General features: G+C 41.5%; 1 protein-coding gene across 1 annotated transcript in view; it reads left to right on the top strand.

Moving 5' to 3' along the window:
* The window catches only part of LOC109912879 (coiled-coil domain-containing protein 110), a 30,233-nt gene that overhangs the window by 246 nt on the left and 16,886 nt on the right, over positions 1-13,101 (top strand). The window contains exons 2-3 of the mRNA XM_020512322.2: positions 11,111-11,163; positions 12,377-12,442. Of these exons, the coding sequence (XP_020367911.2) occupies positions 11,111-11,163; positions 12,377-12,442 (119 nt within the window). The remainder of the gene's footprint in view (positions 1-11,110; positions 11,164-12,376; positions 12,443-13,101) is intronic.

Raw genomic sequence — 13,101 nt, forward strand, 5'->3', positions numbered from 1 at the left:
TTCAGTGCCAGAAGTCCCTACATACACCACATGGTGCCTGAGCAGAGGTCCACAACTTTTGTCCCCAACCCCACACACCAAATCCACACAATGCTTGCCAGCTTTTATTGTGCAGCCTCTCAATAGAACATAGAACATAGAACAGTACAGCGCAGTACAGGCCCTTCGGCCCTCGATGTTGCGCCAACCTGTGAAACCAATCTGAAGCCCATCTAACCTACACTATTCCATTATCATCCATATGTTTATCCAATGACCATTTAAATGTCCTTAAAGTTAGCGAGTCTATTACTGTTGCAGGCGGAGCATTCCACGCCCTTACTACTCTCTGAGTAAAGAACCTACCTCTGACATCTGTCCTATATCTATCACCCCTCAATTTAAAGCTACGTCCCCTCGTGCTAGCCATCACCATCTGAGGAAAAAAGCTCTCGCTGTCCACCCTATCTAATCCTCTGATCATCTTGTATGTCTCTATTAAGCCACCTCTTAACCTTCTTCTCTCTAACAAAAACAGCCTCAAGTCCCTCAGCCTTTCTTCATAAGATCTTCCCTCCATACCAGGCAACATCCTGGTAAATCTCCTCTGCACCCTTTCCAATGCTTCCACATCCTTCCTATAATGCGGCGACCAGAACTGTACGCAATACTCCAAGTGCGACCGCACCAGAGTTTTGTACGGCTGCAACAAGACCTCATGGCTCCAAAATTCAATCCCTCTACCAATAAAACCTAACACACCGTACACCTTCTTAACAACCCTATCAACCTGGGTGGCAACTTTCAGGGATCGATGAACATGGACACCGAGATCTCTCTGCTCATCCACACTACCAAGAATCTTACCATTAGCCCAGTACTCTGTATTCCTGTTACTCCTTCCAAAGTGAATCACGTCACACTTTTCCACATTAAACTCCATTTGCCACCTCTCAGCCCAGCTCTGCAGCTTATCTATGTCCCTCTGTAACCTGCAACATCCTTCCGCACTATCCACAACTCCACCGACTTTAGTGTCATCCGCAAATTTACTAACCCATCCTTCTATGCCCTCATCCAGGTCATTTATAAAAATGACAAACAGCAGTGGCCCCAAAACAGATCCTTGCGGTACACCACTAGTAACTGAACTCCAGGATGAACATTTCCCATCAACCACCACCCTCTGTCTTCTTACAGCTAGCCAATTTCTGATCCAAACCGCTAAATCACCCTCAATCCCATGCCTCTGTATTTTCTGCAATAGCCTACCGTGGGGAACCTTATCAAACACTTTACTGAAATCCATATACACCACATCAACCGCTTTACCCTCTTCCACCTGTTTGGTCACCTTCTCAAAGAATTCAATAAGGTTTGTGAGGCACGACCTACCCTTCACAAAACCGTGTTGACTATCCCTAATCAAATTATTCCTTTCTAGATGATTATAAATCCTATCTCTTATAAACCTTTCCAACACTTTACCCACAACCGAAGTAAGGCTCACTGGTCTATAACTACCAGAGTTGTCTCTACTCCCCTTCTTGAACAAGGGGACAACATTTGCTAGTCTCCAGTCTTCTGGCACTATTCCTGAAGACAATGACGACATAAAGATCAAAGCCAAAGGCTCTGTAATCTCCTCTCTAGCTTCCCAGAGAAACCAAGGATAAATCCCATCCGGCCCAGGGGACTTATCTATTTTCACACTTTCCAGAATTGCTAACACCTCCTCCTTATGAACCTCAATCCCGTTTAGTCTAATAGCCTGTATCTCAGTATTCTCCTCGACAACATTGTCTTTTTCCTGTGTGAATACTGACGAAAAATATTCATTTAGCGCCTGTACTATCTCTTTGGACTCCACGCACAACTTCCCACTACTGTCCTTGACCGGCCCTAATCTTACTCTAGTCATTCTTTTATTCCTGACATACCTATAGAAAGCTTTAGGGTTTTCCTTGATCCTACCTGCAGATGGGACATGAGTGCATGCCCCACCCCCACCACATTAGTAAAACATTATACGAGGCTCTTCAGTGTATGAAAATGTAGTGTGATACACCACTGTTGCAAGGGGGTCAGTGAACTCCACAGCCAGTGTGAATCAGATTGGTGCCAGTGGCACATTCCACCTGGCATGGGTTTCCACCTTGGCACACATGTGGTGGAGCATGGATTGGGCCTGCATTTGATGGAGAATCATAGAATCCCTACAGTGCAGAAAGAGGCCACTCACCCAGTGAGTCCATACTGACCCTCCAAAGAGATTCCCACCCAGACACCTCCCACCCCCCCCCCCCAACCCCTGTAACCCTGTTTTTCTGACGGCTAACCCACCTAGCCTGACAATCCCTGGATGCTATGGGTAATTTAGCATGGCCTGCCCACCTAACCTGCACATCTTTGGACTGTGGGAGGAAGTGGGAGGGAATGGGAGCATTTAGCAGAAACCCATTCAGACACAGGGAAAACGTGTAATCTCCACACAGACAGTCACCCAAGGCTGGAATTGAACTTGGATCCCTGGCACTATGGAGCAGTAGTGCTAATCACTATGCCATTGTGCTGTCTTGAAGAACTGAAGAAGATGTGGTCACCTCTCAGCCTTCTTTATCCAAGAGATGGAGAACCAGCTGATATCCTGATATGGAAACCCATATACCTCCGGTATCATCATTGTAAATCTTCACTGCTCCCAATATCCTTAATGTCTTTGGTGGCCAGAACTGTACACAGTCATTAGCCCATGTTAGGATTAACATAACTTCTTCACTTTTCAATTCTATCCCTTTTTAATAAAGTCTCGTGCTCAGGATGTTTTCTTTCTAGCCTTGGTAATCTGTGATGTACCTTTAAAATAAGGGGATGCCACATAGGACTGAGATGAGAAGTAATTTTTTTTACTCTAACGGCAGTGAACCTTTAGAATCCTCTATTTCAGAGGGCTGTGGAAGCTGTCTTTGAGTATATTTAAAGCAAAGTTGATAAATTTTTGCTGTCAATCAATGGTATAAAGAGTTATGGGATAGTGTGGATAAAGGGCAATGAAGTGTTCTCCAAAACAGGATAGATTGGGAAGGATTAGGGAGTTGGCAATGGTGCTGAGCTGACACAAAAGGAGGAGTTGAGCCCTGGTGGAGATCAGTCATTATCCTGTTCAATGACGGGGTAGTTTCAATGGACTGAATGGCCTACTGCTGCCCCTATTTCTCATGTTCTTATGTTCAATTAGCCATGAGCATTTTGGGTGGTGGAGCAGGCTCGATGGGTTGAATGGCCTACTCCAGTGCCATTATTCCTACATTCCTGTGATTTGTAATGTGATTCGCTGAAACTTTACACTGAAAGCCAACCAAAGAAGTAGGAACTCTGGAGATTTCCAGGTTTCATTTACCATGGACTGTTTCAAAAAGAGAGTTAGCTACTCCAGGTGTCATTCGACCCATGTCTTATTTCATTGGCTTCCAATAATGACACTCAGGCTTAGCTCCTCCTCCAACTTCCTCAACATTCCAGCCAGCCTCCCCACCCCCCACGCCACCCCTGTCCCAATAGCCCGTCTTTTGTAATTGGTTCTCCTTGGGCTGCAGAACCTTGTTTAAAAATACATTCTAAACTGACACAGGAGTCAATGTTCAACTTCAGAACAAAAGGTAGGTTCTCAGCTAATTTCTCCAAAGAAATCTAACTGCCACTATTCTGAGTGACTTCTGAGCTGGTGACCAAAGGAAGTCACGGAAAATATAACATGACCCTCTGCCCTTGAGGAGTTACACATGGAATATGATGGTCAAGTGGGGTCACCTTCCTCAAGAAATGTAGACAACAAGAGTATAAGGGGGGGCAACAATAGTACCACTATGTTAGAATCATAGATAATGCATAAACTGATTCTTATTAGAATTAGAAGTGGAAAAGAATATGATTCAAACTTTATTTCACCTTATATCAGAGTGCTCACATCAAACCAGCATAGATTAGCAATTGAGTTGTTGTGGAAAGCAAAATCACTGTAATCCCAGAATATTTTAAAAACTTAATTCAGGGCATGAGGACGTTACTGGCTGGGCCAGCAATTGTTGCCCATTCCTAATTACCCCTGAGAAGGTAGTGGTCAGTGGCCTTCTTGAACCGCTGAAGTCTATATTCATTTGAGTAGGCTCACAGTGCTGTTAGGGAGAGAGTTTCATGATTTTGACCCAGCAACACTGAAGGAACATGATACTTGGGAAGGCCTGTGCTCCAGAACTTGCCGCTCCCCTAACCCAGCTCTTCCAGTACAGCTACAACACTAGTATTTATCCGACAATGTGGAAAATTTTTACCCAGGTAAGTCCTATTCACAAAAAGCAGGACAAATCCAAACCGGCCAGTTACTGCCTCATCAGTCTGCTCCCAATCATCAAACTGAGTGAATGTGTCATTATTAGTGCTATCATGTGGCATGTTATAAAGTGAAGGTTGACACCCCACTGAGAATTAAAACCAAAATATCCAAAGAGGAGCACCTCACCCCATAATCTGTAAAAAGAGTGTGAAAAGTGGTGTGACCTGCCTTTCAGCAACTTCCAGTGGTTAAATAAAATAAATCACTGACACTTACTTTAAAATCAACAAGTAACAATTTATTTATCCAACTCTAACAGTGAACAAATTAACCAAACTATTAACAAACTGAATGAATCCCTTCTAGCTACTAACTATTCCCAAACAAAGCAAAGTTCTAATGGTATACTGTTTCAATAAATTCAAGTCCCACATATATAAAAAAAAGAATTTAGTCTCTCGAAATTATAGCCAGGTTACGTCTTTCCAGAATGTTCTGTGCCTCCTCTATTGATCCTTCTCTCAGGACTATTAACAAGTTGTGCCGTAGGTAGCATTTTTATTTAGATAGTGCTTTTTCTAAGACATAGAGGAGGCTGTGAGAGCCAGTGATTCTCTTTTGAAAGCTGAGGACTGTTAGCTCTGGTGGATGACTGTTAGCTCTGTGGATTTGTCCACCTGCCTCCTTCTTTTATACCATTGATGACGTATCGATATTTCTAACAATAGGATTGGTCCTAAGTGGTGAAAACCATGAGATTTAAAATTTATTTTTCGGTATCTAAGTGCCTGGTTCAAATTAATCATTAATCAAATTAGGGGAGACGATTGCCTAGTGGTATTATCGCTGAGCTGTTAATCCAGAGACCCGAATAACATTATGGGGACCTGGGTTCGAATCCTGCCACGGCAGATGGTGGAATTTGAATTCAATAAAAATATCTGGAATTAAGAATGCAATGATGACCATGAATCCATTGCTGATTGTTGGAAAAACCCATATGGTTCACTAAAGTCCTTTAGGGAGGGAAACTGCCTTCCTTACCTGGTCTGGCCTACATGTGACTCCAGACCCAAAACAATGTGGTTGACTCTGAACTGCCCTCTGAGCAATTAGGTATGGGCAATAAATGCTGCCTGGTCAGCGATGCCCTCATCCCATGAATGAATAAAGAAACAAAAAAATCAGTTACATTCAAAAGTCTGTTGTCTTGGTAAAAACTGCTGCTTGACTTGCAAACAGTACAGCCTTTTGATATAAATATTTCAATTGGAGTGCTCTCTGTGTACCTTTAAATTTTCAAGCTATTGCTCACAGACATCCATTTTAAATCTCTTAGCACAGAAAAAGCACATCCTCTTTTAAAGGGACCACACAATGCTTCCCGGCTAACATTTTACAAGCACAAATTTCTAACGTACTGCCTCTCAATCCACAAGTACTCTACCCAAATTCACAAAACCTCTCCCTTAGGAAAAAAAATGAACCGTCATTATGAAAAGATGGTTTCATTTTTTTCTTTTAACATCTTAAATCCATTATATTACTAGATTCATAGCTCACTAATCTAGAGTTACACATTTTATACTAATTCTATATATAAAACATTGAACATTACCGTTTCTACCTTATACGAACATTTTCCTTCTAAACTCGCGATGAAGCATCGCAATAATATTTTCACAACCCGCAACATGTACATTCTGTAAATAAATGCTTGTAACAGGAGACTCCAATGAAATAATCTGGCATTCTTGTCCCTAAATCTTTCCAAAATGTCAAAGGACTGTGATTGGTATACCCAATCATCTCTGATGCATTGTTTGCAATGTAAACATTAAAATGTTGTAAGGCTATTACCAAACCCAATAACGCTTTTACAACAGTTGAATATTTTTCTGGTGGATATTGAGTCTTTTTGAAAAATAACAGATTAGCCTTTCAATTCCACAATCATCCTCCTGTAACAACACAGCTCCAGCCCCTACATCACTTGCATTAATGGTGACTTTGAAGGGTTTCAAAAAAATTTGATGTGGTTAAAACTGGTGCAGTGGTTAATACAGCTTTTAAATTCTCAAATGCCTCCTGGCATTGTTCTGTCCACCGAAATTTTGTTTGTTTTAAACAAATATGTCAATGGTGCCACTACGCTACTGCCTGTTTCCACACTGTAGGGGTTCTATGATTCAATGATAAATTTTGGTACAAATTTCCTGTAGAATCTGCTCAATCCTAAAAATCGTAGCACTTCATTCTTTGAGGATCGTCTTGGAAATTCCTTAATGGCCTTCGTCTTTGTGTTCCTCTGTGTCATCCAACTCTATCCAACGATGTGCCCTAAGAATGTCACTTCTGCCTTCGCAAATTCTGTTTTTGCCAAGTTTGTGACCAACTTTGCCTTTCATAGTCTCTCAAAGAGCTCTGGCAAATGCGCCATGAGATCTGTCCACAAATGGCTGAAGAACACTAAGTCACCTCCGTAGATGGCACAATTAGTCAGCCTGGAAACAACTCTGTTCATAAGCTGTTGAAAAGTGGCTGGTGTGTTTTTCATTCCAAAGGGCATTACTTTAAACTGATACAGCCCATTTGGGGTTACAAAAGCAGAAACTTCTCTGACAAAGGTACTTGCCAGTAAAAGCGAAGTAAGTCCAACTTTGTGTAAGTCCAACAATCAACATCCTGGGGGCGTACATTGACCAGAAACTCAACTTGACTTACCATATAAATACAATGACTACAAGAGCAGGTCAGAGGCTAGGAATACTGCAAGGAATGTCACCTCCTGACTCTATCTACAAGGTATAAGTCAGGGGTGTAATGGAGTATGCCCCATTTGCCTGGATGTGAGCAGCTCAAGAAGCTTGGCACCTTCCAGGACAAAGCAGCCCGTTTGATTGGCATCATATCCATAGCATCCATTCTCTCCACCACCTACACACATGTACTGCAGAAATCCACCAAATATCCTTGGACAGCACTTTGCAAACGCAGGACTGTTTGCATCTAGAAGAACAAGGGCACCAGATATATAGGACCACCACCACCTGCAAGTTCCCCTCCAAACCACTCACCAACGTGACTTAGAAATGTATTGCTGTTCCTTCACTGTTGCTGGGTCCAAATCTGGAATTCTCTCCCTGAGGGTCAACCCGCATCACATGGACTGCAGTGTTCAAGAAGGCAGCTCACCACCACCTTCCTCAAGGGCAACTAGGGTTGGGTAACAAATGCTGACCCAGCCAGCGTGCCCAAATTTCAAAAGTGAATAAAATAAAATTTCTAGGTCAAGATGATGAGCGGCTTGGAGAGGAAATTGAAGCGTGTATTGTTCCCATGTATCTGCTGACCTTGTCCTAGTAGTAATCATGGGCTTGAAAGTTGCTGTCTAAGAAGCTTTGGTGAATTCCTACAGTGAGCCTTGCTGTTAGTACACACTGTGCATTGCAGCAGGAGTTAGACAAGCTTTCTCGGTCCAACCAATTCAGTTTCTTCATCAGTGACCCACCCTCCATTAGTCAGTGGTATGAGGCCACTTGTTAACCATTCAGCTTCACTGATAACTTCTCTAACAATGAAACAGCTCTTTAAGTCTACACCAGAATCTTGACATCATTCAGGCTTGAGCCGACACGTGACTGATAATAATGGCTCTACATAAATGCCAGGTAAATGGAGCAAGAGAAAACCCTCCTCATATGGCAATGACCTTGTAATGTTCTCCACCTCAAGAGGACCACACCATGGCATAAGATTAATATGTCAACACCAGCACCAAAGGTCACATATGCAATCTGTGTCAAACCTTTGTGTAGAGTATGTGGACTGGTAATTTTAACTGATACATAAAACAAGTTTCCTCAAGTTTTCAGGTATCTATTTGGGCTTTCTACAATGCTTCTGTCTTTGTGACAGTTTTCTTGCTGGTTACTTGTGAAGTGCATGCTTCTTAGTCTGCTCTGTATCAGTGGTGTAATAATCTGTTTTTTCACAAAATCTCTATCCCCAATTGCAGTGAGAATCACAAAATGGTTATAGCACAGAAGGAGGTCATTTTTCCTCATGTCACTTAGAATTCTTTTGCCTATCATTTAAAGTAAGTGTCCTCTGCTCCTCAAAACAGGAACAGTTTCTCACCATCTACTTTACCAAGCTCCTCATGACTTGAAGACCTTGGTCTCATCTCCTTTCACCCTTTACTCCTTTCACAAAGACAGCCCCAGCTTCACTAATCCATGTTTTTAACTGAAGTTCCTCAGCCCTGGAACCAGTCTCATAAATCTTTTCTGCACTTTATCCAATGCTTTCACTTTCTTACCTGAAGTGCCAAGTCCAAATTTGGACATAGTATCCCAGTTGAGACTAAAACCAATGATTTACAAAGGTTCACCATTACTTGGACTTGTGGTAGACTTTTTACTGACCAACATGTTTATGAAAGGTTATTTTAATTTATCTCAACCATTAAATAGAAATTGATTTTCCTGTGATGAACTAAATTGACCAGCTTTCTTCAGTTGCCTTTTCCATGAGGTCAACATTGACTCTTTTCATCTGCCCTCACAGGGAAACTTCTGTATATTATTTCAATTGATTATACTTGCTGAGCTATTTCTGCAACTACACAGGAGATTAAATCTATTGGACAGTTTGTGGTGAGTGAGGACCTACATCATTTTCAGTCACCTCAAGTACTAATAATGTGTCAAATATCACATTATGTAAGTGGTCTCTGTCTTGGAGGAGCTTTTCTCGTGTCCCAAAATGGGCTTGAGGCCTCAGTACACCAACTACTAAGCAAATACAGAAGGTTTATACCAAGTTTGAGGTTAAAACTTTATAAAGGTCTGTCACCAACCAGCATAAGGGCTATGTCACTGCGAGAGAGATTGCATGAAATAGGAATAACTGTGGTCCTTTAATCATGATCTATCATATCAAGGACCACCTGGGATGTCTAACATGCTCTCCTGTTAACTCCAAGTGAGGTGAGAAGAAATTTCTTCACCCCAGAGAGTGATGAGCTTGTGGAATTCTCTGCCACAGAAAGTGATTGAGACCAAAACATTGAATGCTTTCAAGAAGGAGTTGGATGTTGTTTTTAAGGCTAAAGAGATCAAAGGGTTTGGGGAGAAAGTGGAAACAGGGCACTGACTGGATGATCAGCCAAGGTCATATCAAACAGGCTCAAAGTGTGAACTAGTCTACTCCTGCTCCTATTTTCTATGTTTCTGTGTTAAAGGAGGTATATAAGCACATTTGTTTAGACTATAATTAATAGCTAGATAATTGCACTGAAATGCTTACACATCATCAAGATGTTCACTTGCATGAGAAGACAGGAAAGTTGATGGATTTGCCACCAATAGCAGCTTTTATGTGACAGGAACTGAGGCTTTCAGTCTCGGACAATCTTAAAACTGAAGAAAATCCACGATTTGATTGCCCTCCATTTACAAGGCACGCTGCCACCTAGTGGATTAAATGCTATTGAGCAAATTGATGTAAAGCGAATGAATTATTTGAATTGTGGAAAGAACAAAAAAAAAATGGATCTGAGAAACAAATGCTAGTTCAGGTGCTGAAAATGAAGCTCAATAACTGAGCAGCATAATACTTAGTAGCCAGTTCTTGCTGCTATTTTATACTATTTTCTGTATCATGTATTTAGTTTTAAGAATTGGGGCAAGTGGATGAGCTTAAAAAATTATTTTCAACGTTTTCAAAACTGGAAAGTAGGGTTGGGTTTGGGGTGTAGGATTTGTGGTTTAAGATTGAGGGATGATCCAGATAAGGAAAATAAACTATTATTGTAAACTAGGAAATGATAAATAAGTTGAATGGATTCTCCAGTCCACCTTTCAAAAACAAAAGTTGAACAAGTGGTGAAATTGATGATTTCAGCAGAGAAACCCACCATGAAGGAAGATGTTACTAGTTGCAGAAAGTCAATCATATCAACCATAGAACATCTCTGCAGGAGATCCTCAGGGAAATGTACTAGACCGAGCAACCATAAGCTGTAATTGCACAATGTTCATCACCGCAAGCACTTGCTTACCCCTCTCCCTGCTGCAACTTTATGTGTAATGGGGAATTGCCAGGCAACCTGATCACTGAAAATCCTGTTATTGCTCCCACTGTTTCTCCCAGTAGCTGGAGACCAATGCCAAGTTATGAAGCCCTATAACTTCCACTGTTCAGGTTGGTAGTGGGAAAGGGAGTGATGCTTTCTTTGTAAGAGCATACGAAATACGAGGCCATTCAGCTCCTTAAACTTTTCCCACCATTCTATAAAATCGTGGCTCCCACACCCCAACTTGCCTCTATGCCCAGCTCCAGTGGCAATCAGCACTGTGTACTGTCTGCAGTCCCAGCAGTGGCACCTCCAGTTCTGGGGAAGGGTCACCAGACCTGAAACGTTAACTCTGTTTTCTCCTCCACAGATGCTGCCAGACCTGCTGAGTTTTTCCAGCAACTTCTGTTTTTGTTCCTCCTTATAGTGGCACTGCTTGCACCAGAAAACCATTGGCCATTTGTCTGGTTGATTGTTCTTGGAGGAGGGGTTCCTTCCCCCGAATAGGGCGGAGGTTTTACCTTGTTACTTAGTGGTCCACCTACTGCTAAACGGTTGATGGACAAGCCAGCAGAACGATGCTGATACCAAGGACATGTCACCCAGTGTAAGATCGCGGTCTATTTCCCCAATACTATATCGATATCCATTTATAACTTGGCTGATTCTTCTCTAACAGTGCCAACTGATAACATGTTTCTAATATCTTTATGTTGCAGAAAGCTCCACAGAAGTAATGGAAAAACAGTTTAATCCAGAGACAGCTTTAAAAGTAAGTTAGAAATCAGACAGTCATAGAGGCATTCTGGCGTAGAAGGAAGCCATTCAGCCCATCAGGTCCATGCTGCTTTTCTGCAGAGCAATCCAATGAGTCCCATTCATTCACACTACCCCTGGAGCCCTGCAGGTTTATTTCCATTAAGTGCCTATCTAATTTCTTTTTGAAATCATTCATCGCCTCTTCATCTCCCATCCCTTTTGTGACATCCAGGTTTTTACCCCTCAGTGTATCAGTAAAAGTTTTCCCTCACATTTCCCATCTTTCTCTCGCCCAAAACCTTAATTCTGTCCCTCCCTTCAGGTTTCTCCCTTCAGATTTCATTCTCAATCTCTCCGTTTTACTTGTTTAAAGCACATAAGCAAATAATTATTTTCCAAAGAGAAACTATATTGTAATATAGTATGCAACAATATAACTTTCTTTCCAATGCCTTCCCTTTCTCCAATTTTTGGTGCTAAACATAGGATCTAAACAGCAGCTAAATGAACTCAGGCTTTTAAGGAAGCAATCAACATTAACTGCAACCAGCTTTCAAATAAGAAAAATGAAAGGTGTTTTCCATCATGAAATTTAAATATCTCCAGGTACATAGAAGGAAAATGTCACTAAAACTTGTGAATGCTGATCCATCTCATCTTACACTTCCAGACAGAGCTCCAGCACAACCACAATGTTCATTCCCAAGTATGACTGATTTTTAAATTTGTTTTATCTTTTGGGTTTCATCAAACAAAGGTACGAGAGTAAGCCAGGGACTTGACTGCTGAAAGATCAGCCAAACCAGGTGAAGAAAGTTCCGGAAAGAAGAGCGTAAACAGCCAGGCTAGAAGTAACTGAGCATGATTTAGTAGAATTAGTTAGGACATAGATAAGAATGTAATGTAGTTCTGCTATTGTCTGCTGTACACCACTGCCAAAACTCTAAAGGATTATAAAGAACTGCACAGAGTTACAGCAGAAAAACAGACCATTAAGGCTAACCACTATACTGGTATTTATGCATCCGCATGAGTTACCTTCAAACCCTATTATATATAATTCTATTAAAGCAGGAAAATTTACATGGTCTGGGGGAAAGCATCATTGATGGTGTGTGTGTGTGTGTGTGTGTGTGTGTGTGTGTGTGTGTGTGTGTGTCTAATATAACTCTATCTGGCTCCAATATTACAAATATGCTGTTTTATTGTGATAATGATAACTTTAGGTGATGCAGCAGCATCTTGTATCATTTGACGCCCTTCGCCAGCAGACTTTGCAGAAAGCCAGCTTGGTAAGCAATTTCCACTCTTACAATTCATTGACAAAATATATCTTAGACCTGGACTCGTGCTTTCTTCATTGGGAATGAAGACATAGGATACTTCCTGGTTCTGCAAACCTGACCTGTGAACAAGAAGTCTGGAACCCTGGGCTTTTATTCCCAGCCCTGCTAGGGAAACCCTGGAATGATTGCATAGGCTGCTGGGTGTGTAGGCATGCTGCCCCTATCCCACCCTAGCCCTTCATAACTAACATGTCAACTTATGTCCTACTTCAATGCAAGACCTTTTATAGCCCTTATATCAACTTAGTGCCCAGTCATGCCAACATATGCCCCTCTACTCATCAACTTTCATCATTCCTCATCTATGCCAGTTTAACTAGTATCAATCATGAGCAGACCTCAGGAGCCATGCTTATTTAAAATAAAGATATGCCTATTGATGGTGCCACTGTTAAAAACTCTCAGTGATTGAAATAAATCTTTCAATACTTTGGAATTCCTTCATCTATTCACTTATGAAAACAAACATTTCACCTAAGTAAGACAAAGCTTTATTTTCCATAGGAGCATGGAACTATCAATCATACTGCTCACTCAACAGGCACCCTACTATGAAAATGATAGGCTGGAAAATCAGTCATGTAGCATAAAATCTATGATGACAA

Source organism: Rhincodon typus, chromosome 3 (assembly GCF_021869965.1).
Source record: "Rhincodon typus isolate 14 chromosome 3, sRhiTyp1.1, whole genome shotgun sequence".
NCBI lineage: Eukaryota > Metazoa > Chordata > Chondrichthyes > Orectolobiformes > Rhincodontidae > Rhincodon > Rhincodon typus.